General features: G+C 32.0%; 1 protein-coding gene across 4 annotated transcripts in view; it reads right to left on the reverse strand.

Annotated features, from left to right (window-relative positions):
• Positions 1–27,942, reverse strand: part of CSMD3 (CUB and Sushi multiple domains 3) — a 574,229-nt gene that overhangs the window by 203,093 nt on the left and 343,194 nt on the right. For all 4 annotated transcript variants that reach the window (XM_032747038.3, XM_032747036.3, XM_032747040.3 and 1 more), the window contains 4 exons: positions 22,636–22,752; positions 15,672–15,887; positions 14,877–15,065; positions 5,747–5,916 (listed from right to left, as the gene is read on the reverse strand). In XM_032747038.3, the coding sequence (XP_032602929.2) occupies positions 5,747–5,916; positions 14,877–15,065; positions 15,672–15,887; positions 22,636–22,752 (692 nt within the window). The remainder of the gene's footprint in view (positions 1–5,746; positions 5,917–14,876; positions 15,066–15,671; positions 15,888–22,635; positions 22,753–27,942) is intronic.

Genomic DNA, 27,942 nt, shown 5'->3' on the forward strand with positions numbered 1-27,942 from the left:
CGTAACCAAAAGAAGCTGGTAAGAAGTTATACTAGCTATTTTCAACATTTTGCCAAAACTTCAAACATTTCTTTATGTTAGAACTTCTCCCCATACACTTTATTGCCAATTTTGTTAGATGTCCTACCATATTAAATCATTCACATTAGTCCATTGACATCTCTCATTAGTTAATATTCATTCTATTTCATGGGCTAATCAGCTGTCACATTGTATACTATTTTTAAACCTATATAATTTCTATGAAGGAACAGAATTTAAATTATCTAACACTTCTGAAACTGATTCATTTGAGTAGGAGAACTGCATTTGGTTGAGGAAGGATTGTGATTCATCTGAACACTAAATTAAATTATTTTTTTCTTTTGCTTGCTGTCTTTCAGACATTCAAAATATCCCTCTTCCTAACACACTGAGGTCTCCCTTAGGACAATAAATGAATGCATGTTTTGTAGCAACTCTCAATTTAGGTCACATTTTAATTTCTCTGCTTCATTTGAGTTAATGGGGAAAAAAAATGGAAATTTATAGAATAATTTAAAATATGCCATTTACCTTGCTAATAAAGTGGTAGCAGACCCTTCTGAGTTTTGCAGAACCAACGTTTTCTTTTTAACCGTGTTAAACTAGGTGGGAGCTAAATACTTTGAACGAGTTAGTAATTCAGCTTCATAATTCTTTCAGACGACAATATTGATTGTGAATTAAGGCAGCTCACTTAGCTTATTTTTAATATATGAATATACTTTCTTATAGGTCTTGCCAGCACAGATAGATTTAAGTCATTTGGTTGCTAAAGTCCAAGAATAATCATTATAAAAATATTATTCAGTTGGATATATCTTTCTTAAAGTCATTCTGTAACATTAATTCAAAGATAATTGATCCATGACTGGATAATGCTTGATATGCCAGTAACAACCTATTTAGAAAACAGAGGTCCATCATTATTAGGTATTTAACAGCCCAGTCTTTTAAATTATTAATTCATAAAGAAAACAAAAAGTCACATAAAATTGTATTAATGTCCTTCATACCACAATAATATGCTAAAATATTAAAGAGAAGGATGCTAATAGTGAACACTGTACCTAAATATTTGAACTAATAGATGTTATATTTAATTTTTGAAGGAAGTGTTGTTTGCATTTACAATTAGAGGGCAAATAAAACTTGCCAATCTCTTAAGTGGCTCTACTATCAAAAAATTTTAAATAGAAATCAATGCCCTTTTTCTGCCAAATTATTTAACTATATAAAATTTTAGCAAGGGAGTATCATAAGTGAATGTATAAAATTTGTGCATTTTAATCAAGCTATTTTTGAGGTTTTCCATTGAAACATAAAAGGCATATGGATATGAAGATCTGTTTCTTTATAAAGAGAAGAAATAACATAAAATCAGCAGCTCAGAACTGAGACTGTCAACGCCCTGTCAAATGTATATCACATGTGAATAGAAGCACTAATATAAAGACAGAAAAGGGTCCATATGTTGGGGGGGTGAGGGGGTGGGGGGTTTGCCCCCAACATTTATTACCTTCTTCTCAGTATTCAGGATGATATTGCTAAAAGTATTATTATTATTATAAACATGAAGATTTTTAAGCAACAAATTAGCAAAAAAGGTCTGAATATCACATCCCTACAAAACCTTTGCCAAAACCCCTCAAAAACTGAATCATATGCACACACTTAAAATGGGGTCCACAGTGGAGACAATGAACAAATGCAGTAAAACTGAATCCTCCGTATTTGGCAGGAGCACAAACAGTGCTGAGCCAAGCACAGCCGAAGAGAACCCTGAGTGCCAGTTCTGTTTGCTGACACTCTGTTACCTGCCTGTTGCTGCAGTGAGTGCTTTCGTAAAAGGAAAAAGAAAGATTGCTTTATAATATCATTAAAAATAATCCTTAAATAATTTTTTTCCATAGACATGCAATACCACCTACCGCTTGGTATCTTTTCTCATGCTACATAAAGCCAAACACGTAGTCTGCTACAAAAGAGAAAAAATATCCTTTTCATAGTCAGTGTTCCTCTCTCTTTTGTTTTAGGTTTACTAAATGAAATCTGTCTGTAGAATTTTTGGACGTGGTTTGTTCTTTTATTTTTTTTTTTAATTTAAACATTACCAAGAAATGCATTAATTGGTTCCATGCAAAGGTATTTTTATTTATGCTGAAATCTACTGAAATTAAAGAAAAAAATTATATTAGCCATGTACAAGTTTCAATTTTAATAAAGGTCCTTTTTCCCTGTAAATTAAAACATATGTTAAAATAGTCTTGATATAAAAGAATATTTTCTACACTCAACAGATTTCAACACAAATAAAACATTCACTACTATCAATGGACTATTCAGGGGAGCAGAACAATGATAACTCTGTTCTTTCTGTGTGTACCTCAAGGACATGCTTACAGCTAGCAGAACTAGAGAGTTTATGAGCAAAATTGGTGGATGGAGATAAAAGCAGGGAAAATACAGGTAGAAATATTTTCATACTTTGGAAAAAACCACATTATTTATCTTTGCCTCTCACATAGGTAGTTTAAAAATATTGAATTATGGAAATATAGTGAACAAACTCAATTATCAGTACAATTTCAAATAAAGCAAGTGTTACAGAGTTTCTGAGATTAATATTAAATCGATTGACATGTAGTAATTGTACAGACACTAAATTTTTCATATGTCTTCATATAATTTTCATAAATTTTAGAACAATATATTGTACTTTCAATAGCAGGTTATATCCCTACACATACACACACACAAAAAGTAGTAATATTTATATATTTCTTACAGTTTCTAATAAAACCCAAAAAGAACTATTACCATTAATACCTACATTACCATTAATGTAGGTAGCCAGAGCAGCTACATTGAAAGGAGAACAAGAGAATTACATACTAAATGAAAAACAAATTATATACCCTGAAACCTCTATTTTATTCCAGTTCAGAACTGATAAAAGGGAACTCTTCCTTCTCTGCCCCTGAAGTAATAGTAAGGGTGGTGATTTACTTGAGTTAAATATGCTGTTTTACTCTAAGGCTGCATTCCCAGCTACAGCTGTTGCATTGTTTCAATCACAGTGCTTGTCAGATATAAACATCATCCATGGGCAGTTAACTCACATGGCAAGCAGCACACCTCATGTCTTCATCAAAAAACTTGTCAAGATTTTATTACACTACTCAGTCTATTCAGAATTTGAATGGAATTTTAGCTGCATATGTGATCTAAAAATCCTAGCTGCAAGAAAAAGTAACACAAAGTACATTACTAACTTCCTTTCCAGCATTTTCATCTCTAATTTCTGATGAAAAAGATAGGTTATCCAAGCAAAGGTTGTCACTAAAAACCTGAGTTTTAACCATGAAATATTATTGAGTTTCTTTCTTTGTGTTTGGGGAAAAGAAGACCTCTAGAAGCTGCAGTTTTAAGCATCTTGATTTTAAAATGGTCACTACTATACCCTCCCTCTTTCACAGCTGACAGGGAACTCTGTATTCACTATATGTCACTTGGCTGTTTTGAACACAATGATTCATTTAAAACTAAGATTTAACCCTAATGTTCTATTCCTGTAGCCAAATGGTTATTCTCCACAATCAGCAAAACAGACAAATATTTCCTTTTTCAGAGTAGAATAGGATCATAGAAAGGGATCAACAGACAGCTGCTGATTCTGGGAGAAAAGATTTGGAATTTGTTACTGGTAATGTGTTTCCTGAAGAATTTTTCTTTATCAAATGAGCACATGAAAAAAGAGTGGATAGAATAAAGACAGTTTGTGCTAATTTCATCTAAGAAAGGAGGCAAGAAAAGACACAATGAGTTCCTCAGATATTTCTTCCCACAATTGTAAAGGCTGAGTGACTGTCTTGCTGTGATGTCAGATAGACTAAAAAAATTGATAGTCATAATCAAGAATCCGTCTTAGAGTTTGTTTTGGATTTTTTTTAATAGGGAGGAACTTCAGCTCATTATAATTCAAGGCTGCTGACTTGAAAAACAAACATTAGTTTCATTTAAAAAATACACCTGCAATATACAGCAAATATTTCTGCTACTGACATTTACAGTTGAGTGCTGGCCTTTGTCTATTTGTAATTAATTTTGCAATGCTTTTAATTTAGCATTAATTGAGTAGCAGTATTAAAGCAGAATTATTTTCTCTAAGTCTCTGAGTTAAGATTATCTAGTTAAACTTAAACATCTGAAGTGCATATGGTTCAAGTGGCCCTTAAAAAGTCATAAATTATTAGATCAGAAAAAGAATAAAAAAGCTGAATTGTTTTATTTTTATATTCATTTCTATTTACCTAATTGTACATAACTGTATCTGCATTCCCACAGTGGTGGGATTTTAAATTAAGATAATAGAGTTGAATGGTTTCAACCTAAAAAATCTTGAGAGAAATACATCCATATGCTTTTATTGGGTAACAGTCACTTGAACAACAGGTTTGGTTGGTTCTTTGGTTGGTTTGAGGTTTTTTCCCATACTGGTTACATTTTAATAAATACTAAATGCCTTTCAAATTCATTCTTTCAAAATCAATTAATGCAACACTTAAAGGGCATCCACTTGGTTCTCAAACAAGCAACAATTATAATATAAAATAAACACACCTGTGCATTCTGGGTATCTAGTACCTTTTGGTTCATTTTTTCTTTGCTTCTGTTTTGTCTTAAGAAGAGCATTTTTTAAAAAATAATTTTATTTCCTTTTTCTTTTTGATGCCAAATTTCATTTTACATTATTGGTTTAGGTCTGCTTGTACTTTAGGTATAATTAGACCATTTTGGAAATGCTTGTATCTGACAACTAAGGACAGAAATCCCACCCTAATGCACAGATGGTTGCAGTTAGATGAGATAAACCCCAGTATGAATCAGAGCTGTTTCTTAGGAATACATATTTTCATAATCCTTCTCATTAATAAGTACAGACTACTTACTACATAAGTAATAATAATATGGCAGAAAAACTTTTTAAAATCAAATATGATTGGCATGGTACCTCTCGTTCCTTTGATTTCACAAAGGCAAATTTAATTAAATTACATATTCTGAACAATTGGACAATTATTTAATCACAGATATCTTATTGCATTGGTGTGCTATTGCAGATAGTATATGAGAAAAGACACCCTGTTAAACATCAGTTTTTACTGTGTAGATGGCTAAGTAATACATGTATCTGGAACTATAGTTTTTAGAGTAAAATAATAATATCTATGAACAAATCAAAGATGGGGGAAATCACGGTATAAAATTCTGGTAGGTGGTAGTATCCTTTTTTCCCTTTTGTTGTTTCTTTTTTCCATGCACACCAGATTAAAATAATTTAGTGTAAAACTTATGTAAAAAAAGCAGTATTTAGATTGTGTTAAATTAAACTTATGGGTGTTATTATTTTTTATTATGTTAGACGTAATTGATGAATATTTATTACTAAAATTGCAATACAAATTACCATAAGGCAACATTTGTTTTATTATTTCAATCTCATTTTTAATTATCTCTGGTCAGAAAAACATGTTTTAAGAAACAGAAAATAGGGACACCTGAGGGTACCTAATTTTTAGCTTCTTAAAAATGGAACCAGTTTAGATATTTTGTACAAGATGCTTTATATCGACTTATGTGGTACTATACTATTAAAGATAAACCTCAGTGATGGGAGGTACTAGAAGTTCAGAAATAACAAATAAGTTACATGATTACCTACCTTAAGAACATCTCCTTGGGCTAAGTGAAATGTTCTGGCAGAAATATTGATTCCTTTTCCTGCTTGTACCTGAATGCTATAAATACATTCATGGTTGTTTTCATAGTTAAGAGGATAATTGGGGGACAGTAAGATTCCTTCATTGTTTGTCGTGGAGGCTCCACATTCAGCTACAATTAAAAAAAAAAAAATTAAGGCATGCTTTAATAGAACACATAAATATTTTAGTAATAGTGATAATGGTAATGTTAATGTAACCAAGCTCAACATTAACAATGTTTATTAATATCTAAAATCCAGTTTTAAGTACATGATCATGACAGTGATTGGAGGCTACAAGAATATTTCTAAATTGCAATACTTTAGTAAAAGTATGTCAAAAAACACTGAGAGTTAAAATCATATAAATGACCCATTTCATAATAATATTGCTTTATAGGATCTTCCTTGAATTTTGTTTTATTTGTTTCAATTTCTCCAACATTGAAATTCATATAGATGTGCAAATTAAATGAAAGTATAAGAAATCTAAAAATTTATATGAGTATTTATTTATATAAATATATTTATTTATATATTATTTACACACACATGAATAGATATGTATCTGTGTAGGTACATACATTTTCACATAGATTAATGAAAAAAATTTTTTTTTTTCCTCTGGTATTTTTTAACAAATATAACCAACATAGACAATGGTGTAAATTACAGTAGTAAAATATTATGTTATAGCTATCAGATAAATATAGAAAAAATATTTCAATAACAAGAAAAAGAGGATACACATAACTACCAGGGGGAAAAAGAAATAATTTAATTATTTTCAAGAAATGCAGTTATTATTTCAAGAAGAAAACCTTATAATCAAATATTTTGGCAATTCATTTAATCACCTAAAAATCCTAGAAACATAAACATTTGTGGCAATGCTTCATTAGGTATTATAAACTAACTTTCACTTCCCATCATATATTGGACTGTATACATAATTTTAATGAAGTAATTTTTAGCATTTAGCTACCACGTATTTTAAATAGACACTGAAAAACTATTACAATTATTTGCTTCCTTTTTTATTTAATCTTGATAGTATAGTGCAAGTACAGGAGTATTTCCTGTCTTTTTAACAGATTTAGATTAGTTTTGAATTTAACTGCAACACTAAATTTTCTGGGTTGATGTTTGTTTTCAGGATTATTTCAATATTCTTGCCACTTATTTTACCCTCATGAGAATGCATCTCATTTATTTTAACCTGGGAATTTAACTGATTTATAATTTCACAGAATAAGTAATGTTGTTGTGCAAAACTACGTGGCAATCTTAATGGTTTGAAAAGATGTTTAGGTAAACTATGGTGTTTATGGTGTTTAAGCAACATTCAGGATATTAAAATATATATTTCGTATATGAAATTAAAAGACAGCACTGACAAAAAAAACCCAACTTGATAAACTATCCTTTCTATATTCAGCTAAAGCAGATATCGTACAGAAAGCCAAATCAGGCACAGATCAAAGAACAAATGCTTGATAACTACATCTAATTCAGTGATATAGAACAAGTACCCAAATAATTCAGGTGACATTATTTTGTCCTGGAACAGCTGGATACACACAATCTAGGCAGAAGTGGAAAACCTTCTATTCTCCATGATCACAGCTATCCTTTTATTGCACTCTAAAATAAATGGGTATTTGCTATTTCAAAGATGCACAGGTCACTTTGAATTATAACAGAAAGGAGTAAGATGATTGTAATTTCAGGATTGTGAGATCTCTTTTCCCAATCCAGAGGGATATAAAAGCCAAAAGGCACAAGGTAATTATGGTATTAAGTTGATCCAACAATTCTGGGCTATGTAAGAGCTGTAATTCAAAGCAATTTTTAAAAATCTGAACACAGCAGTAAGCTAACTGTTAAGACAATTTTAACTAGTGTTTTACAATCATGCTAAGTTTTCTGTTAAGAAGAAGGGTGCAATTTTTTCATTGTGTTTCATGTCATCTTATTTATCAATATGATTTTCTGAATTTAAAGAAAGAATATTGTGTTCCAAGTTGTGGATGTCCCATACCTGGAACTGTCCAAAGTCAGGCTGAATGGGGCTTGAGGAACATGATTGATTAAAAACTGTTCCTGCCTATGGCAAATGGATGTACCACATGATCTTCAAAGGTTCCTTCCAACCCAAACCATTCTGTAATTATTTGTGTCTTGTGTTAGCAGACAAGAAAGGTAGTTTAGTAAAAGCAGTGCCAAAAAACACCGTATAATATGATTTTTGCCATAGCATCATCACTGTTCCATGCAGGCACACAATCCTCCAGTTGCTTCTTTTGTACACTTCTCAGCAATATTCTGATAAAATCAACAGCTTGTTCCTGGCTTCTCTCTTTGCCTCCTGTCAGTGCAACTTATGGCTTAGAAAACCACAACAGAACAACTAACCACAAAGCATCAAACACATGCTCAGACGAAAACAAGACAGGATTATATTTTTGAGCAAGTGCTACATAAAACTGGGAAGGTTCACAATTAATATTGCAAGGTGTATCAAACTACAACATAGATAGTTCTATCTGAGAATCTCCACTCCTATCTATAAACATCAACAGGAGGTTTTATTACTTAAAATCACATGGAGCTTCATGGAACTTATAGTTTCTTTCTATTCTCTGATGTTAATACTAGAGCAAAGATAAAAAGAGACCATAATAATTCTATTTGCATATAAGTGCTGAGTAAAACAGCGTCCAGAAAAAGTAATGTAAAGGGAGTTCTTAAGTTTAAAATAAATCCAAATATTAAAGACATGCAATTTTTTCAAAGTGTTTGGAAAATAATTTTAACAGGCATTACAGTGAATGAAAGATGAAAAGAAATTTAAGAGGGAAACTAGCATGAAATTAAGGGAATATGTGTAAACAAGGAAACATAGAAAAGAGGTGACAAAACAATGCTTTGGAAGTAAAGGAAAAATTGCAGGGGATCAGAGAGTCTGTATCCATTCTTTAAATCATATGTAGAGCTGTTATCAGAATTTGCAAATATTTTGTTACTGTATTAATGTTTCATTTTAATAATATTCCCTGTTCAACAAAGATAAAAATCAGTCTGCTTTATTAATAAAGTTTTGGATTTTTAAAAAAATGCTACTTGTTTCAGCTGAAACTTAGAACTTGCCCTACACGCTTTTCTTGTATGAAAATAATAGGAAAAATCTTCCATATCCACTTATATTTTCAGAATTTAATTCAGCCTAATATAATGTAGAAGGATGTAACAGTAAATAAATTACTGAAGAAAATTACTGTTTCCAGACTGTAATGCTTTTGGTTATGAATATGTGTTCATTACACCTTTCCATAATAAAAGAGATTAATTTTAACTGCTGTTTATTAATGCATTTAAATTTTGTAAGCAAGTGAAATGTCATTGTGATTGTAACCAAGAAATGAAATGCATCTATTTGGGTAACTTAACCATTTGAATTAAATTCTTCACTTAATTGAAAGGCTTAAAAAAAAAAAAAAAGACTACTGCAACATTTCTCACAATTTAGCTGATTAAATTCTTGCCATATATAACAATGAATCAAATACACACTATGTGCTCCTACAGATCAAAATTCAGAGAGAGGGAGAGGGAAATTGTTTTCTTCAATACAATCCTTTAGAATCAAATGATAAGAGCTACATCTAGGAGTCCTGTGTTTAGAAAAGATGGTATCTCTTGGCTAGGAGACTGTGCATTGCAACAGCTTGACTGGGCAAGTATGCAGGAGCATTCCAAAAAGGATTTTATCTCTATACAACTTTGTATGAGATTGTAAATAAACAGTTACTTCAGAAGCTGTATCTAAAAAAGCTGTATCTAAAAAAGCTCAACAAAGGGTTTCTTATAAAGCCATTTGTCTTCAGATGTTCTACCACTTCAACTGAAGGCTGTCAGAAACCAGAAAGTAGTTTCTTGTCAAAACAGCAGCAAAACAGACAATAGCACAAAAATTCTGAAAGGAGTAAGTTGTTGCTAAAGCTTTCTTTCTGTGAATAGTATGAGTCATAAGGTTATCACAAGTTTCTAGGCAGTTTTCATATTCTGACAGGTTAAATACAGGGAACCCTATGCTGAAGAAAAAAATGAAAAGAACATTATCTTCTTCAATCAGTAAGAATAGTGGGGTTTCCTTTTATTTTACCTTGTTCCAAACTACAAGACTTCCTTTCATATAGACAAAAATGATTAACAGAAATTTCTTATAATGTATCGGCAATTCAGGTTATCTAATTCTTATTTGATATGAACATCAAAAGATTCATATGGATGTTTGTGTATTAAACTTATTTTCATTACACTTTTGCTTATTTATGACTACATGATTTATCTTATAATGAAAAATATTATTTCTAGATCTGGGAAGATCCTGCATTTATGATCCAAAAATAATTTTACAAAAAGATATTTCTACATCAATGGCCAAATGACCAATGGCCAAATACAAAAGAAATCTTTCTTAGAAAAAATTATTTACATTATTAATGTTATTTTTCATAACTGATCGCTCCGGCTGACAAGAATGGGTAGGAGTCCCATATGCATTAAAAAATATTCTCCTGCATTATAATCAATCAAAGGAGGACAAAGAAATAGCATGACAAATGAGCTTTTGAATTAATGTTAACAAGGTAAATTGTATTTAAAAACCCACACTCTATATTAAAAGAATTAAAATTACCAATGTGCCTGATTTTCCTTTAAACTAATTTAATATTCTGACAAAAAGCCCCAACACTAACAAAAATATCCCGAAAACATGAACAACCAGAGAAAGCCCTCCACAAAATAACTCCGGAAGTGCTAGAACTGTTGGAACTTAGCAAAAACACCCACATTTGGAACAGGAACAGTTAAAACAGTTAAAACTTGATGCAAAATCTAAAAATATATAAATATTTTAAAATGTCTTATCACATCATAATGCTATTATGCTAACATATGGTGAGACCTCAATGATTGTGTTTTACTTTTTACAGGAATCCTATCCCTGAAGAAAATAATAGACATATAACATTTTCACACCTGACAGAAGAAATATTTAAGGGAATAAAATTACTTCTGATGAACAGAAGAAAGTTTGGGATTCATTTGTTCTAAGATGAAACAATGACATTTACAAGTGGATATCACAATTCTTAAACTTAGAATTCATGCCGCTCAAACATTCCATGTATTAAAAGAAATTTCAAAACTAGCAAAAGGACATTTTTTTTAAGCAAAAATATAAAATATATTAAAAGCAATATTTATCTTGAATGTTTTGTACGCATAGAAATGGATAGAGCTATTTAAATGGAGTAAGATTAATGGGATATAGAATAAGATGCACTGAGGGTAACTAATGGTTTTGCTAATAAGGGAACTTACTACAGATGTATCTGTGGTAGCACCTTCATTTCCTTGGTTCCATATTTATGCATATCCAGTCAATGCTGAAATTATTTTTTCTTTTATACAATATAACCTTTCAGACATTTCTGACATGTCTGTTCTTGGTGTTCTTTGAAAAGCACCTTAACTAAAGATTGGCAAAGAAGCTGCATCAGTGAACACCTTGACAAAAAATCTCTGATGGAAAAAAAATAATTTATAATATTTTCTGAAAAGTATGCAACATGACAGAACTTAATGAGTTTGTCTGTAAATATTTTATGGTTTTTTGTCTGCTTTTTATAATTTCAAGGGCTATAGGTCCTTAGAAATCTGTAAGTCCAGAATCAGAGACTGTTTAGGACCTAGGAGAAGAATGAACTGAAAAAGCGAAAGTAGCAGAGGAGAAAAAAGTTTTATAGTCAAAGTCTTCCAGTAAAAGTTTAGCAGTCTGGAAAGAAACTATATGGTCCTAAGAAAGCCAAAGGAAAAGACTTGACACTGTTGGGAAGCTAAGAAGACACAGATTGTTTTACACAGACATAGAAACAATTAGGGTCTGTAAATTAAAATATGACAATTATAACGAAAGGTAATAGAATTTGGCTATTGAATAGCCTTATTAGGAATGAAAAGACAAACTGGAAAAGGGCAGGTGAAGAAAAAAAAGACATAATAAATCATTGTATAATAGAAACAATTTTCCACATTTCACTGAAAAGAAAAGCAATTCTAAGAAAAAAATGTGTGTGCTGAATATGAACACTGCATTTGGTTATCACTTGAGTATAGCATAAAAATAAATCATGAAACTAAGGAATGACAGTGCTCTAAAAGATCTTTAATTATCTTCATTCTATTATTGATTATAAGAAAAGTTTAATTTTATCTATGCCATTATTTTTATGTTTAAAGCAATAATAATTGCTCTTGTTTTTTCCTATCTGTAACACAGTTACAGGAAAATTCTTGTAAACTCTCTATGGCATTGAAAATTATAAAGAGAACTAGGCAAAGATGTCTGAGCTCCAAATGCATCAGAACATTTCAGAGGGACTACAACCCATGAAAGTAGCTCCATATGCACAAATTTAAGACAATTTCTCTGCTCTGTATTACAAGCTGGAGACAAACCCCTAGCATACTGAGGAAAATGTTGATTGCTTAGGAAAACTCAGAGCTTAGACTTTGTTTTTTATAAAGTCAAAAGTGAACATACATTCATACTTACTGTAGGAGTTTTTTTTAAATAATGTATTATTTAGAGTCAGATTTTTTCACTGTCGATGGAAAAGTTCAAAACAAGCAATGTAAAGATTATGGCCTTTTTCTTCTGTCATCATTAGATACACCCATTTATTAACAGCTTGTTCAGTTGGCCGTGTGGCAGTTACTTTGTAGTAACTCATAGTGTGTTTTAGTTTTGTTAGCCAACACAGAGTAGATAACACACCAACGTTTTGGCTACCATGCTGCTTCAGCTCCCAGCTATGCTTGCCCCATGAGTGACTACAGACATTTACCCTGAGAAGTGCTACATCATATTGTGAACAGAAAAATGGGAAATCTTTATGATTTTTTGAAATATATTATTATAAAAATTGTTTCAGCACAACATCAAGCCCTACTGAATAAAGACAACACCATCATTTGAGAAGTTCAGCCTTAAAATTCAATAAAAATGTATTTGTTTGCTATTTGAGCATTAGTTTCCCATTTAATAATTCCTAATTTCAAAATTTCATTTCTTAAGTCTTAAGCCTTTTTTTTGAAATACTATTTTTACAGATTGAATATAACATGAATTAATAAATTACAATAATTTTTCCATCTTCTAAATAAGAAAAGGAGACAGCTTCTAATTTTTTGGCAAATTATTTGGTTTAGAATAGATTATGACTGATTACTCTGTTTCAAAACCCAACACATTGGCCTTTGTTGTATCCAGACAGGGATGCCTGGCCTTCCACCAAACTTCTTCTACTTTATTTGTCTTCCTTGCATTTTATTCTAGTGTTGACAATCTGAACATAAATATTATGAGCAGTGGTTACTTCCCAACTGATATTGCTTGTATGTGAAAGTGCACGTTGTATCAGAAACATTCTCTCATTAGTCATATTGACAAAAAATTCCAAACATGAGCAACAGTACTAACACATAAATTCTGAGTACGATATAAGTGGTTGACAGGAATTTCTACTCTTGTGTTATGACACATAAATTAAGCACAAGACTGACAAAGACTGGATGCTTAAGGAGTGAAAATGGCTAATAAAGCTGTTCGAGTTGAGCCTATCTTTCATTTTCAAAAGTAAGGAGAAAACATGTTGACTAGAATATAATTTATTCCTTCTTTTACAGCTTTTCTCTTTTCCCCCAACAAACAAACATAAACATAATTTTTCTGTCATGAAAGCTATATAGGATTTTTTTTTACATTTATGCTGCTGTGAAAGATTTTTTTTTTGTTGATAATTTACTAATTCTTTTTTATTAACCATTCCTGAATTTTATTACTGAAATTTAACCTATCTTCTTGACTGTGCATGCATTCATTGTTATTCTTAAAAATTCATCAACCTCAACACAAAAGGAACTTCTATTCATCCATTGATCTCTTCTATATTTATAGCTTATTACTAATGCATAAGCTAAATTCATAATTTTCCTTATGCTGAGGTAAACATAGGAGTGGTTTGAACCTAAAAATGTTGATACAGGTTCAACAAATCTGTACCTGTTGAACCTGTATCAACAACAAATAAAATCAAAATGTTAATTTGTTAACAACAAATAAGAGGAAACACATAATCAATCCATAGTTACTATGCAATCAGCATCTGAAAGACATTTATGTTCTACTAACATAAAATTTAATATGAAAAAATATTGTAAATGTGCACTGAGGCAGACATTTTCATGTATAAACCTTTCCATCTTTAATAAATTTCAGCAATATATACCTTAAATAAAAATGCAGACACTTTAGCAACTATCCTACTTTTTAGAGACCTTATTGTTTTAACAGTTCTCAACAGGGCTGAAAACCAAATAATTTAGGAAGCATGCAGCTCAATCAACATTCTTTAGCCATTTAAAGCTAAATTTCTAGTCAAATATACATGTATAGGCTACCTCTACAGTGAGTGGAGAGTGTTAGGTAGGAATCATCAGAAAGTGTTTCTTCTGAATTATCTTAGCTATAATTTAAAAACAAGAATAGATGTTCTAAGGATATCCTGAGGATATGGCTCTTGCACAGGATGTCCAGGTTCACTGTAATCCTATAAGTGGACCTAGTTTTATGAAAGAAATCTGGTCTAAGTGATCTAACTACAATTTTATAATGCAGGTATCACTTGGAAGCTTGCATTGACAAAAAAAAATTCAATTACCTGACACCTGAACTGGTAAATGCTGATTTAAATTATACCCAGTTTTCATAACCTATTAATCCAAATAAGAAGAGTAAGCATTGTGCCCTCAGCTGGAATTGCTTTCAAGTATAGACTATGAAGTTCATTTAAAATACTAACTATATTTTTAAAAGGTGAAAAATATTTACTAAGGAGATATGGAAAATATGAGAGTACATTAAAAAGAGGTGTATTACCATGCTTTTCCATGCTCCAAATCTGCAAGTCCATGGACAATGACTACACATACAAGCAAATGAAAGCAGCTGACCACGTACCCACACACCTTGGCAGAGGTGCACTCCATACTCGTCGTCCACCACCAAGACAAATAACCTCTGAAGCTCCTTCTAAACGATATCCAGATGAACAGGAGAATGTCAGAATATCTCCAACACCAAAATTAAATCCTATTCTGCTACCAAATTGTGGGATCCCAGGATCTTCACAAGGTTCAAGATTATACTCTGGCAACAAAAACAAGTCATATTTTATGAAAATATGTTCTCTACCAGTCATATATGTAATCTTGCAGTCTAGGAATTTATGTATATTTCCACCTGAATACCAATATAGGCATCAGATTTTAAAACAAAATTATTGTGCAAATTTTAAACTGATAATTAGATTATATTGAAAGTAAGGCAAATAAATGCATTCACAATGTTTTAAAGATGCAAGACACCACATGATTTATCATTCTTGTAAGTAGTATAAACAACTCCATTAAATAAAATAAAATTTCAAAATGGCACAACAAAAACTAAATAGTTGACACTTCAGCTCATCTAGAATTTCAGTAACTGAAATTAGACTAATTCTGTTTCCTCCCTCACTTGAAAATATGTCTTACAGTTACTGCCATCTTATTTATTATATAGCACAAATGTGTCCTTTACAGAGGCTCAGAGGCACTTGATTTGAAATTACCGTGCTTAGGAAAAAAATATATCATTTTTCAATATATATATTCATCAAAATAATTTAAATTATTTTTTTCTTTATATAGAATACAGAAAAAAACCCAAACCATCAACTTTTTCAGGAGCCAAATATTACAAGTATTTCCTTACCAGAGAAAGAAATATTAAATCCTTCATATGATATTGAAAAATCTGAAATAAACCGCAACTGAGCTCTGAAATTTCCATAGAGACCAGCATTGATTGGTGAAGGAAGGTCTGAGCCTGTCAGACGTGCCAATGGCTGTGTGAAACTGCCATTCTCTGTTATTAGTAAGTAGTCATGATGATCCTCCAAATGAAATGTGTAGAATGTGAATTGCACACCTATTAGAAAAAATAGAATTATATTTACATGCCACCCTATTAACATCCATGTAACTAAGCCAAGGTTACAATTCATGTATTGCATTATGAATCATCATTTGGAAAATGAAAATAATCAAATTTTTCTAAAAATTAGTATGTGTCTTGATTTTGGAATTAAAATGTCTTGGCAGTAGGTTTTGTTTTGACACCATATTTACCTTTTGCCTTTAGCTGCAAAATATGGACAACTGATTTACAGAATTTAAGGATAGATGCTTCCATGTTTCTGTAAAATCCAATTGCATACTATGTTTATTAAAAACTACAAACAGGTAATGGCAGAATAAAAAAGATAAGCCCTATGTCTTACAATCACCATTATCCTTGAGTAGCACAGTGAAAGAAAACATTATAATATAAATTATATTAAATTCTAATGACACATAATCACCACTTCCTCCCAGAAATGGTGAGGTCACTTAATAAGACATGACATAGGTAAACAGTACAAATTTTTTTGCCAATCATCATACATAAATCACACATCTAGAAAGGAAGATACCTCCTGAAACACAGTAGCAATAAAAAGACTTAAAGTTCAAGACAGACAATTAAATCACTTCTGAATTTTTAACTAAGGATTAGAGCATGATCTTTTCGTAGAATGCACAGAAAAGCCAAGAAAAATAAACAGAAGAATGCATCATCTAGCTTAAGTGTAGTACTAATGTACTAATGTAATACTATTTTCAGTTTTATCATATACCAGTTTTTCAGTCCTTTCAAATATATCTGATGATGTGCTTAGGACTATCCATTCATGTGATTGCAAATTAACATAGCAGATGAACAGTAATGACCTTTGGGTACTCTCATGGACAATAGATTTTTTTTATAGTAAACATAATTTAATCAAAAAGCAAAGAAATAGTTCCCCTTCCTGCAGACCCAACACTGCACCACTCACCCTAGTCCTACACCACCAGGTCTGAATTTCCCAAACAGGGTAATAAAATCCAAGCTAGATATACTCTGTTTGACTAAGCTTTCTAAATAAAGAAATATAATGCCCCTTGAGATGTTGTAGGTTACCTTTTCTAGACCTCACATGCAGCTTTAGAAGTTGTCAGTACACTTGTCTTTTACTGTTTTCTGTTTGTTTATTTTTATATTATTTCTGAGGTTGCCTGAATAGCATTAAACATTCATATTAATGTAACTCAATCACACCTAAGAAATACAGCTTGTATGGGTATCTGGAATGCAAAGACACTTATGAACCTGGTAAAGGACTTTTCAGTGCAGGAAAGCAAAGACGGGAAATGAGAGACATAATGAATGGTATACACACATACTTAATCCTGCTTTAATGAGCAAGTGGAGGCACTTGTTCCTGTCTGATGGTAAATTAAATGTATTACTGTAATCTTAAAGCGGTTATATCTCAGTAATTGACAATAATGGGGGAAAGAATTTTATCTTGGCCCTCATGAAAATTAGAAATTTACCCAAGTACTTGAGAGAATTTGTGAGATTAAGTAAAACTGAAGATGAGATTTTTTAAAATCTGGTAGTTGGAAACCATAAAACTTTTGGTGAGATGTTTTGGGCCAAAGGAAGATAAGGGAAGGGATCATGCTAGGTAAAAGTGAAAGAAGTGTCAGAAGAGAGAGTTAAGGCTTTCTAATCCCTGCATCTAACCAGTGCAACCTGTCCTCTATTATATTAAAACTCTACTCCTGACTAGCGTGCAAATGTGTCTTCTGTCCAGAGAGTGAGCACACGGGTGACCATTAGTGAACATTACCTTGGACTGTCTGGGGAGCAGGATGAGATCAAGGGACAGCTGGAAAAAGGGCCATTGGTCACAGACCAGGCAGAACCTAGCAGGAGTAGAATCTGGAGTTCAGCTCCTGGGTCAGAATATGGAAGGCTGGGGGAGAACATGCATGTGCAGGTGTTACTGTCACTTCTAACAGACTCCTTTTCCCCCCAGCCTGGATGGAAATATAGGATTTGGTTGCCTGTGGTGTTCATGTCTGTTTCAGTGCTGCTGGTGTTTCTATATTGGCCAATAAGACATTTGCCTCTATCCTTTAATCTGTGAGAACAGCCGTACATAGTGGCATCTTTGGGATACATGCTTAGTCTTGCCATCAGCTGGACATACAGATGGGAGCAGTCAGAGAAAAACCTTGGATCTTGGAGACCTCTATCTTTTACTTCCATTTAAAGAGACTGGAGAACCATTTGGCTATTTCAAGTAGATACCTCCTTCTCTTCTTAAAACTCCACGCACATCACATACTCCCTCTGAACCCAGAAAAATACATTCTTACTTAGTAGCACTGATATAGAAATTGCTGGATGAGATTATATTTTATGCTTCTGGTAAAAATAAATAATCCAAAAAAACTTTTAAAAGTTCTAAATTTATTAATTACATGAACAAAGCCATTCATCTATTTTGATCATCCTATTTATTCTCCCAGCTTGTGTGAAAATAAATTGGCAAAAATCACGCATAGAATTCTGGAATTGACATTGAGTTGCATATCTTTTGAACTAATGTATATAAATTTAGCTTTGGAATTAATAAATTCCTAAATGTCTGTGTTTTTTTTAAACTTAGTTAATATTGGATGTAGTGTTGATTTCACATGAAAAGAGCTCTTAAAAAAACCCATGTGTTATATATGCAAAATAAGATTGAATTTCAGCTCATATTTTTTTCATTTACTGCACTCCAAATTAATTTCGGCCTTTTTTATGCATGCATGCATACTAAAACAACAAAATCAGAAACACCTAAGAAAATTTTATCGTAGTAACCCAAAATAATTCAATTCCTGTGAATCACTGTTGAGCTTCACTGAGTATTGTTCAAATATCACACTCAAGGTTTAATTCAAGGGACTGTTTCAATCAATTTTCCAGATTGCCATGACATTTCTTAGCAAAACCCCAAGGTACATTATAGCAGTAGCTGTACAATTTGGTTTTCTTCAGAAAATATTCTAATCACATTAATAAGTGCTGTGTGACAGATTGTGTCTTCTGCAGGGAAGAATTTTAAAAGATATGTTCAGATAGATTCCTTCTCTTTCTTCCTCATATGTGCCTTTCTTTATAAAGGGAATATTTAAAATCTGAAATGAAGATAAGAAAACATCCCACTGTAAAATGTTCCTTTTCTGTGTTACAATCCAGATTGTTGGGGGACAGGTTAATTAACTGATCTCATAATAGATCTTTTAAAACATACCACTGATACTCCACAAATTTCATTTCTCCATATATTTAAATTGCATTCTAGTCACAAAGTGCAATAATTACTATCAAAACTTCCTTTTCTCTTCATAATAGTAATTAATAGACATATTAATTGTATTTAAGATAAATGTTCAATTCTCTAGTTAATAAATAAAAAAAATGAAAGAAAATTATATCAAGTTGTAATAGACACTCAAGAATCATAATGCTGGTCCACAAGAACACAAATTTAAAAATTAATTCTAAAAGTTTAGATACACTTGAAGAGTAAAATTAAAACCTCATCTATTTATATTGCAAAATTGTTATTTAAAACATTATATAAAAACACAGAAACTGTTTTTCATAGCAATTCACATATACAGACATAAAATATACATCATAAAAAAATCTATGCATTTAATTACCTATTATTATTTAATAGCAGTAGGAAGTTGAAACATAAAGATGTGTGTATTAGAAAGTACCTCACAGCATTCTGGAGCTACAAGTTATATACTTTTTCTTGGCAGTCTGACATGAAACTACAAAACTTTGTAGAAAAAATACCCAAATAGTCTAAAGTTAAAACCATCTCACGAGTTAGTAGCCAGTAGAAGATACTTCTTGGGTTTCTGAAGTTGAAATTATACTAGCCATGAAATAGAGCAGAAAATGAGATATTCAGAACAAAGTTTATTTCTCCCTCTCATTAAAATAACCTATTTATATGTATGATATTAATTTTTCTAATTGGTAACTATGTAAATCTTAGTCACTCAGTCTCCCCATAGACACTTCATTTGGGGTCTATATTAACTCACTGGACATTATATGATGGATGGAGATGAACAGGTACCTTCAGAGGATAGTTCATTCCATCTGCTTTAGATATCTTTTCAGGGTGCAATTACTCATATCCTGCAGATATATGCATTTTTCCATTAAATACAGAAATGTCCTAATTGACTAGTTCACTGCAACATAGAACTTAACTGTTAGAAATTTAAATTAAGTAAGCCTGTGACTTCTTATCATAAAAGGACACCTATCTTCCTCATGCAGTACAACAGGAAGAGCTTAAAGAATTAATATCCTTTTGCCAACAAGTATAAAGTATAAGGATTTCACACACTATTTCCTACCCAGAGCAAATACCTACTGTACAGTATTTTCCAGCAGCTCTTTGAGCAGCAAGTCAAATTGTGACATTGCATTCATGCTTAATGTTTTTTCTAAATAACATTTCCATACAATATAAATATTACAGAATCATAGGTCATTTAGTTTGGATAAGACCTCTAAGATCATTGAGTCCAACCACTAATCCAACACTACCCAGTCCACCGCTAAACCATGCCCTTAGGTGCCACATCAACAGGTTTTTTAAATAGCTCCAGGGATGACACTTCCCTGGGCAGCCTGTTTCCATGACTCCTTCCATTAAGAAATTTTCTCCTAATGTCCAATCTTTGGACATGCTCCAGAACCTCAATGTCTTTCTTGTACTGAAGTGCCCAGAACCGGACACAGGGCCACCAGTGCTGAGTACAGAGATACAGTCCCTGCCCTGGTCCTGCTGGCCACACCGTTTCTGATCCAGGCCAGGATGCCTTTGGCCTTCTTGGCCACCTGGGCTCACTGCTGGATCATGTTCAGCAGCTGTCAACCAGCACCCTCAGATTTTTCTCCGCTGAGCAGCTTTCCAGCTACTTTGCCCCAAGACTGTAACATTGCATGACATTGAATCAAATAAAAATGTGAGTCTATAAATATGTGTGTATAAATGTATCAGTGTATATGTGCTTACAAATATCTATATTTGTACTATTATGTCTTCCCCTGTATATTTTATTTCTGCAAATTTATTTGCTCAGGAGTCTCATTATATAGGGCGGATTTTCTCAACAGGTTCACGTAAAATATTATCACATCAAGAGTTTCAGCTTTTATTTATCCCAACTTTTAAGTACTTTTCTAGCTGAAGTTTTAAGAAAAAGGTAAATCACAAAAAAGGTGCTTCATTTTCTAAAAATAAAAAGAAAAATTTAAAAACCCCCAAAACTTCCCAAAACTCCCAAGTACTTTTCTTCATAATCCTATTTTTAATTTAAGAGAAATGAAAGTGTTAATAAAATGTCTTTCAAGAATCCTGAAAAATGTAGCTTAATCTGACCTAATTTTTACCGTAGAATTTGCATCATTTTCTGTTATGTATTACTCCATGAAGCTAAACCATTATCCATCTCTGCTACTTGTCTTCAATTCTCAGATTATAAAGCTTATGCTGTTATCCAATGACTTTTCAGACAGAGTGCAAGATAAATGACTACAGGTCTAACAGTTTCTTTACACATTCTGTTAGTCTTTCAGAAGAACAAAAGATACACAGTCCCTTATATTCCCACAACTCTAAAAGCCATGTATCATACCTGGAGATAACAAAGGCAAATGTAGCATGTGATGTAGCATCACTAGGTTCAGGAGGCTTTTTCACTCTGGATATTTAGAATCAAATTACACTGACACAAAGGCATCACTTGGTAAGAAGAGAGACTATGGAAGAGCTGGAGCAATAATTTTGAGAGATACTCTTTACCACTTTAATGCTTTAAGGAGTTTTAAATGGGAAAACCAGTTAGAGTGATTTAACATCTAGATGAGAAACTATCACACTACTTGTACAAAATAGAATAAGGGATCACAGATCAGCACAATTCCCTGAATCTGAAGTCTTATTTTTATGTTATCAATAACTCTGTCTTAGAGGAATAAATCATCAGCATATTTGCTCACATTTTTCATGCCCTAACAGAAAACATTGATGAAATTCAGAATTGAACTTGCCTTCCTCCCTTTCATTTATTTTTCTGTACTTTCTAGTGTTACAGTATAATTGTCCTTTTTGTGTTACCAGCTTATTCTCTTTGTATTCAATTTTTCTTATGACATCTATCTCCTTCCCTTAACATTGTATTACACCTCTCTAGCTCTTTCCACCCATAGTACAAGAGTCACTCTCATATTTAACAAAAAATACCAGCAAAAACCTAAAAGTATGATCCAGCTCATCCAGTACCAATACTTTTATTTGAAGGCAACTAGGACACATTATTTATAGGGAACTTTGCTACCTGGAAATACCAGATTCCATTTGTGTCCTAAGCATTATTTTACCTCTCAGAGAAGAGTTAAAATCAGCTTTACATCTTTTTTTCCTGAAATCTAACTTCAAGAAATAACCACCTCTTCCTTAAAAGTCTTTTGTCCTTCAGTTTCTATGATCAGCCACTATATAATTGTTTCTCACTGACTTTTCATTCTGTGGGAAGTATAAGGGCCTAGTCCACTTCTGGAATTCTAGGAATTACTACAAGAAAATTAAACAAACCCAAAAATCCGCAATGCAAATCCGAGTGCTTTGGTGTTAGCCTAGCTCTCCTTCTAGAGAAGAGAATACTGGATTTATATATATATATGTAAAAAGTGGAAAAAGAGAAAAGGATTTATTTACCTTTTCCATGGGTAACATCCACAGTCCATGTGCAATTCAGTGAATTTGGATATAGATCAGGATAACCTGGGGATAAAATTGTTCCACTAGGTCCTCTAACATCGCCACCACATAAAGCTAGAAACAAAGAAAATAATAACAATAAAAATAATAATATAAATAATAGAAAACATAAAGATAACAATCAATGTGAAGAAAAAAACTAAAAATTTCTGCCTTAAAAATTACTTAAAAGTAGATACTCAAATGATACAGTAATTTCATATATGACTACAGGCCATTTTCATACAAAAAAGAAATGTAATAAATTATTAATTAATTTGTGTTTAATATGCATAAGAAAATCAAAATCACGTTTCATTAGCTGCTTTTTAGGTTTCTAGAGCCTCTGTGAAAACTGTTAAGGTCAGCAGAGAGATGAAGACAGGTGATAGAGAGCCAAAAAATACCACTTAAAGAGAAGCCAAGGCTAGAGAGTCAAAATGATGCATCTTGGCTATTGAAGAATTATTTACTTAAAATATTTGTGCAAGGACGGTTTGTGCAAGGAGCATTGACATGGTTTCGTGAATACAATTATTATAATTGGCTATGTGTTTATATCTATGATACTGCTAATGACAGATTCTGATATAAGAATAAGCATTTCTATAGTTTCATTAGCAAGTTTATAGAAGTAATTGGTAATTGAGCAATAGAAAAATTAAATTAGAGCTTTAATTAATGCAAAATAAAAAAAAAATATTCATTACAACAGTGGCAAAAATGTACAGCTCAATGATTTTCTGTTCCAGGGTTTTTGAAATACAACATTAATCAAGTAATTTTAAGTAAGGAAGAGTCTTGCATTTTAGAATTATCATATATCAATAACAGTTATTAAAATTCAGTACCAAGTTATTACATCAGAGTTCTCTGAATATAGATTATCTCAGAAGGGCACACATTATAAAACAAATTAGTAGTTCTATTTTTTTTTTTTTCCCTCAAGGTTAAAAGCATCTATTCCTTTTATTTTCCTTAGCCTCATTATATGCATTACCAAAATTATTTTGCAGGAATATTTTAGAACAAAAACAGTGAACTATTGTTCACAAGTTACAGGTCAAATAATCTAGACCATTCCAGTAGTAAGAGCAGTCCTTCCAAAGTAAAAAACATAAATTCTTCTCTTAATTTTAGGAGATGTTGAAGGTCTTCAAAGGCACTTTTTGAGAGATATAAACAGCAGCTATTTGTCTGTAACTCCAGCTGATACAAATATCAAATCCTCTTTTTGTTCTATAAGCAGTCACTCAATTATTTCTTGCTCATGTCTGTGCTTCCCACCCTGCTGCCACAGCAATGAGGGTGAGAGAAGGCTGGAGGAGCAATGCCTGTCAAAGGCTGGAAGAGCACTGCCTCTTTCTAAGAGATGCTGTCCCACCTGCTCTGGTTTTACCTGCTCCTACCCCTCCTGTAACATCAGGAGCAACTCCTAATGCAGCACTCAACAGCGTGACTTGTAAAGGGAGGAGAAGTTTGGCCTTTCAGAACATGCTACATCAGTAATTTACTTCATCATGCTGTTTCTTCTGCTATATCTTGATATTTATGCTGTTTATGGCATTTTCTGCTACACTTTGACGGAGTAAATGGTTGACATTATACTCATTATGCCTTTGTTTTTAATGTTATATATTTGAGAATGACTATATGGATATGTCACAATTTTCTGCCTGTAGATGTAAATTCATAACTGATTTGAGGACACAATGGGCAGGGAATTAAGAGAATATCCAGAACATACCTTCAATCTCACCCTGTACCTAAGCAGACATTTGTGTCAATGAAATACATTCATTTTCCAGACATTTCAGTAGCACTATGGAATGTTTTCATGAAGATCAATTATTTCTCATAATGCGGTTATGGCACTGCATATCATCATTGTGTTCAGGGCACTAAAAGAAGTGTACATTTAATAAGACTTTTTTTATTAATCAGAAATGGCATTTCATCCTATATACTAGGATGAAGACTGCCCTATCTTGCCTAGCTAAAATTTGTTTGGTCATTCTATCTATATTTCTGTTTTAAACATGCTTACTTGCCTGGATAGCCTCATGATTGTGCTATTTCTCCTGCCAACTTTCTAGCCTTTGTTGGCCTAATTGTAAGATGGAAATTTGCAAATCCAGTACCACAGGCTGAAATAAGACATTCTAGGACCACATTTGCCCAATCTCTCCAGTGTTGCCACAGGCAAATAACCTCCTTCCATATTAATTTTCCTCCTTGCTTCTCTGATAAAGAGACAGTGAAGGCAAATACTGCCACCTTATCATCTGATCTTGCTATATTTACACATTAGCAAAATACAGCCAAGGCAGGCTGTGACAGCGTATTATTGGAGCTCCTAATGGTAACTATCTACTTCATCCATTAAATAAAAAATACAGCCAGCTTTTATAATCATTGGCTATAGACCAAATAATATATTTTACAGGGGATGTTTGAAAAACATTTCAGGAATGCAAATAGTGGCAAAACATCTATGGCATGTCATCAGGCCTTCAGTGTAACTCTATGAAGGCTAGCAGATGGCAGAAAAAGGCATCAAGGGAGCAGCCTTTTAGAAAATAAAGCCAAGCTGACAAATCTGAAATTGTGGATGTGCAACTGGCCCTGATAAGATGGCTAACAGCCCAAGCATGTAATATCACTACTAGTATCTGACAGTTTTTCAGAGTGCAAAGGAAAACAGGAGCACATAAAAATAAGAACAGCAAAGGAGAAACACATGTGTTTCCAAATTCTACCTTTCTTTCACCTTATCTGATTATACCAAGATGGAAGCTAGGAAAGAGTAAAAGTGGAATGAATACTTAAGGAAATCTTAGGGATATAACTGAAGCACTGCTTTTGATTTCTAATGTGAAAAATGGAGCATTATGTTAACACACTAATTAATTTTGTATGTAATCAGAGAAGTTGAATCAAGACATGCCTGCATTACTCTTTTCCAAATAGTGAGAATCTAAAAAAAAAAAAAAAAAGAAAATTTAAAAAACACAAAATAACAACAACAATGAGAAGAACAAAAAAGTAAAGAGAAGAAAATATAAAAGTGACTGTATGAAATATGGATAGGTACCTGGAAGTATACACTGTGGTCATGAGAAATGATGTAGGAGCAAGTTTTGGATAACTATTAATGAGGATCCTAATTTAATAATGGAGCATGGTTCAGATGTTCTGCTGAAATAAATTCTTACAATATTGGATTGATTACTTACACTCTGTTTTGATGCAAGTGCATTAATTTTGCTCAGTAACATGATCAAGCACAAAAAAAACCCGTGTCTAGCTTAGAAAATGGTCCAATATATATTTTGAAAATAATTTTTGGCCCAAATAATTTCAGAATCTTTAGTCAGGCTACTCATGTCTCAGTGGGAGACATGCAGTCCATGCTTCATCACAAAAATATATTAATAATTGTAATAAAAACACTTGACTTTTGTCATTCATAGCAGAGTTCCATTTGAGACCATTCTACTATAAAACTGTTATAGGAAATCAATCCTACAATACTAGAAATAGTCTTATAATTTTCAGCCTAAATTTATTAATAGTCTATTTTTACCCATTTGATCTTCTGCTAAACTGTCATTATGTTGTAGTCCCTCTTGGGGTCTCACTTAGGAAGGCTAACAAGCCATGTAAGAATCTATGATTTTGGATCAGTAATGAGATGGGGTTTTTTTAATCTACTTCAATAAGATATGTTTTCTAACTTCATGTTCACTATGAAGACTTATATGTTCACTAGTAATTCACTTAAACAAAAAACCAAAATGTTTTACTTTTTTTAGCCTGATTGGTAATGGTGTTATTTGTGAAATTAGCATTTTTCACATTTTCAAATGGTATCACCTAATATTTTCTTATGTAAAGATTTTTCAAGAGACTAACCATAGATCATCACCCGCAACTCAGATGCTAACATAAAATTGTGCGTCTTAATTTTCTCAGGAAATATAAAATATTCTTAAGAAGAAGAAAAGCTTTCAGAAAAAAAAATCCAACTTTTATTTCAGAAGTTCAGTTTGTTGTAAGTACTCATGATTGAAAACTATTTGATTTTGAGAAGTAACGGGAAGAGAAAACACACAATTATAATTGATTAGTAATAACAATTAGCTTTAGATTTGAAGCATCATCAAAGAAGACTAATAACATATGCTAGTTTAGAAAGGACTGCAGAGAAAAAAAAGAGAAAAATCTATTTATATGGAAATAGGTTTGTCTATATATAAGTCTAAATACAAATATATGTCTGTGGAAAACACACAGAGGCCTCATTACATTAATTTGTTTAATTGACTCTAACTTCCAAATAAAAATGTAATTCTGATATTATTTTCATTTATTGTGCAATTGGATAATAAAAGTGGCATATAAAATAGACTTGAAAATTATTGAAACAGTGAATTAGAGTTTGAATCATATACTGTGCTTCACAGACCAAGTAACTTCAGCATTTGTCTTCTCTAATTATAGAAAATATAATGTATCTTAAAATGGGATGCAGTTCAGTAGGGGTAAATAAATAAGTATATGGACATCAAATTAACATACTCAGCTTCAAGAAATAAACCTTGGACTTTATTTATATTACACAAGAGATGAATTAAATATAAACTAATGTAGCCTAGATTACTCACAATATAAACTTGCATTTTGACCTTCTCATTTAAATCTACAGAAACCAGACACTCTCCATTTCCAATTCTGGCTTCTACTTCACTGAGTGTTTGAAGTAGGTTTTTTAATAGCTGTATTTTAATGGAATCCTTATTTTTATTTCAAAGATGTCAACAGCAAGGACATAACACTTCTGCATTATTCCCTGAATAAGTTCCTCATGTACTGCATAAGTAATTTTGAATTCTTTTGGACTTTTAGGAGTTTCCAATATAAACATTGAAGGTTTTTTATCTTCCTTGAATTATTTTCATTCTATTTATTAATTTTCTTAATTAAATTAAGATCAGGGAAATGACAATATTTATTTTTAATTCAAATAATGAATAAGAATTATCTATTAGCATTCAATTTAATGTTATGATGAAGGGAATAAAGAGCACTTTACACTGTTAAGTAGATATCTAGCTTTTACATTCATCTTCCTGTAATTTTTGATTGGATTACTAGAGTAATTCATATAATGGGTAGAATAGGGTTCCTCACATATATTCAAAGCTTAAAAGCAAAATTCTCTTTTAGTATTCATATAGAAAGGACGTTTTAAGGTATAACTTG

The sequence above is a fragment of the Taeniopygia guttata genome, chromosome 2 (assembly GCF_048771995.1).
Source record: "Taeniopygia guttata chromosome 2, bTaeGut7.mat, whole genome shotgun sequence".
Taxonomy (NCBI): Eukaryota; Metazoa; Chordata; class Aves; order Passeriformes; family Estrildidae; genus Taeniopygia; species Taeniopygia guttata.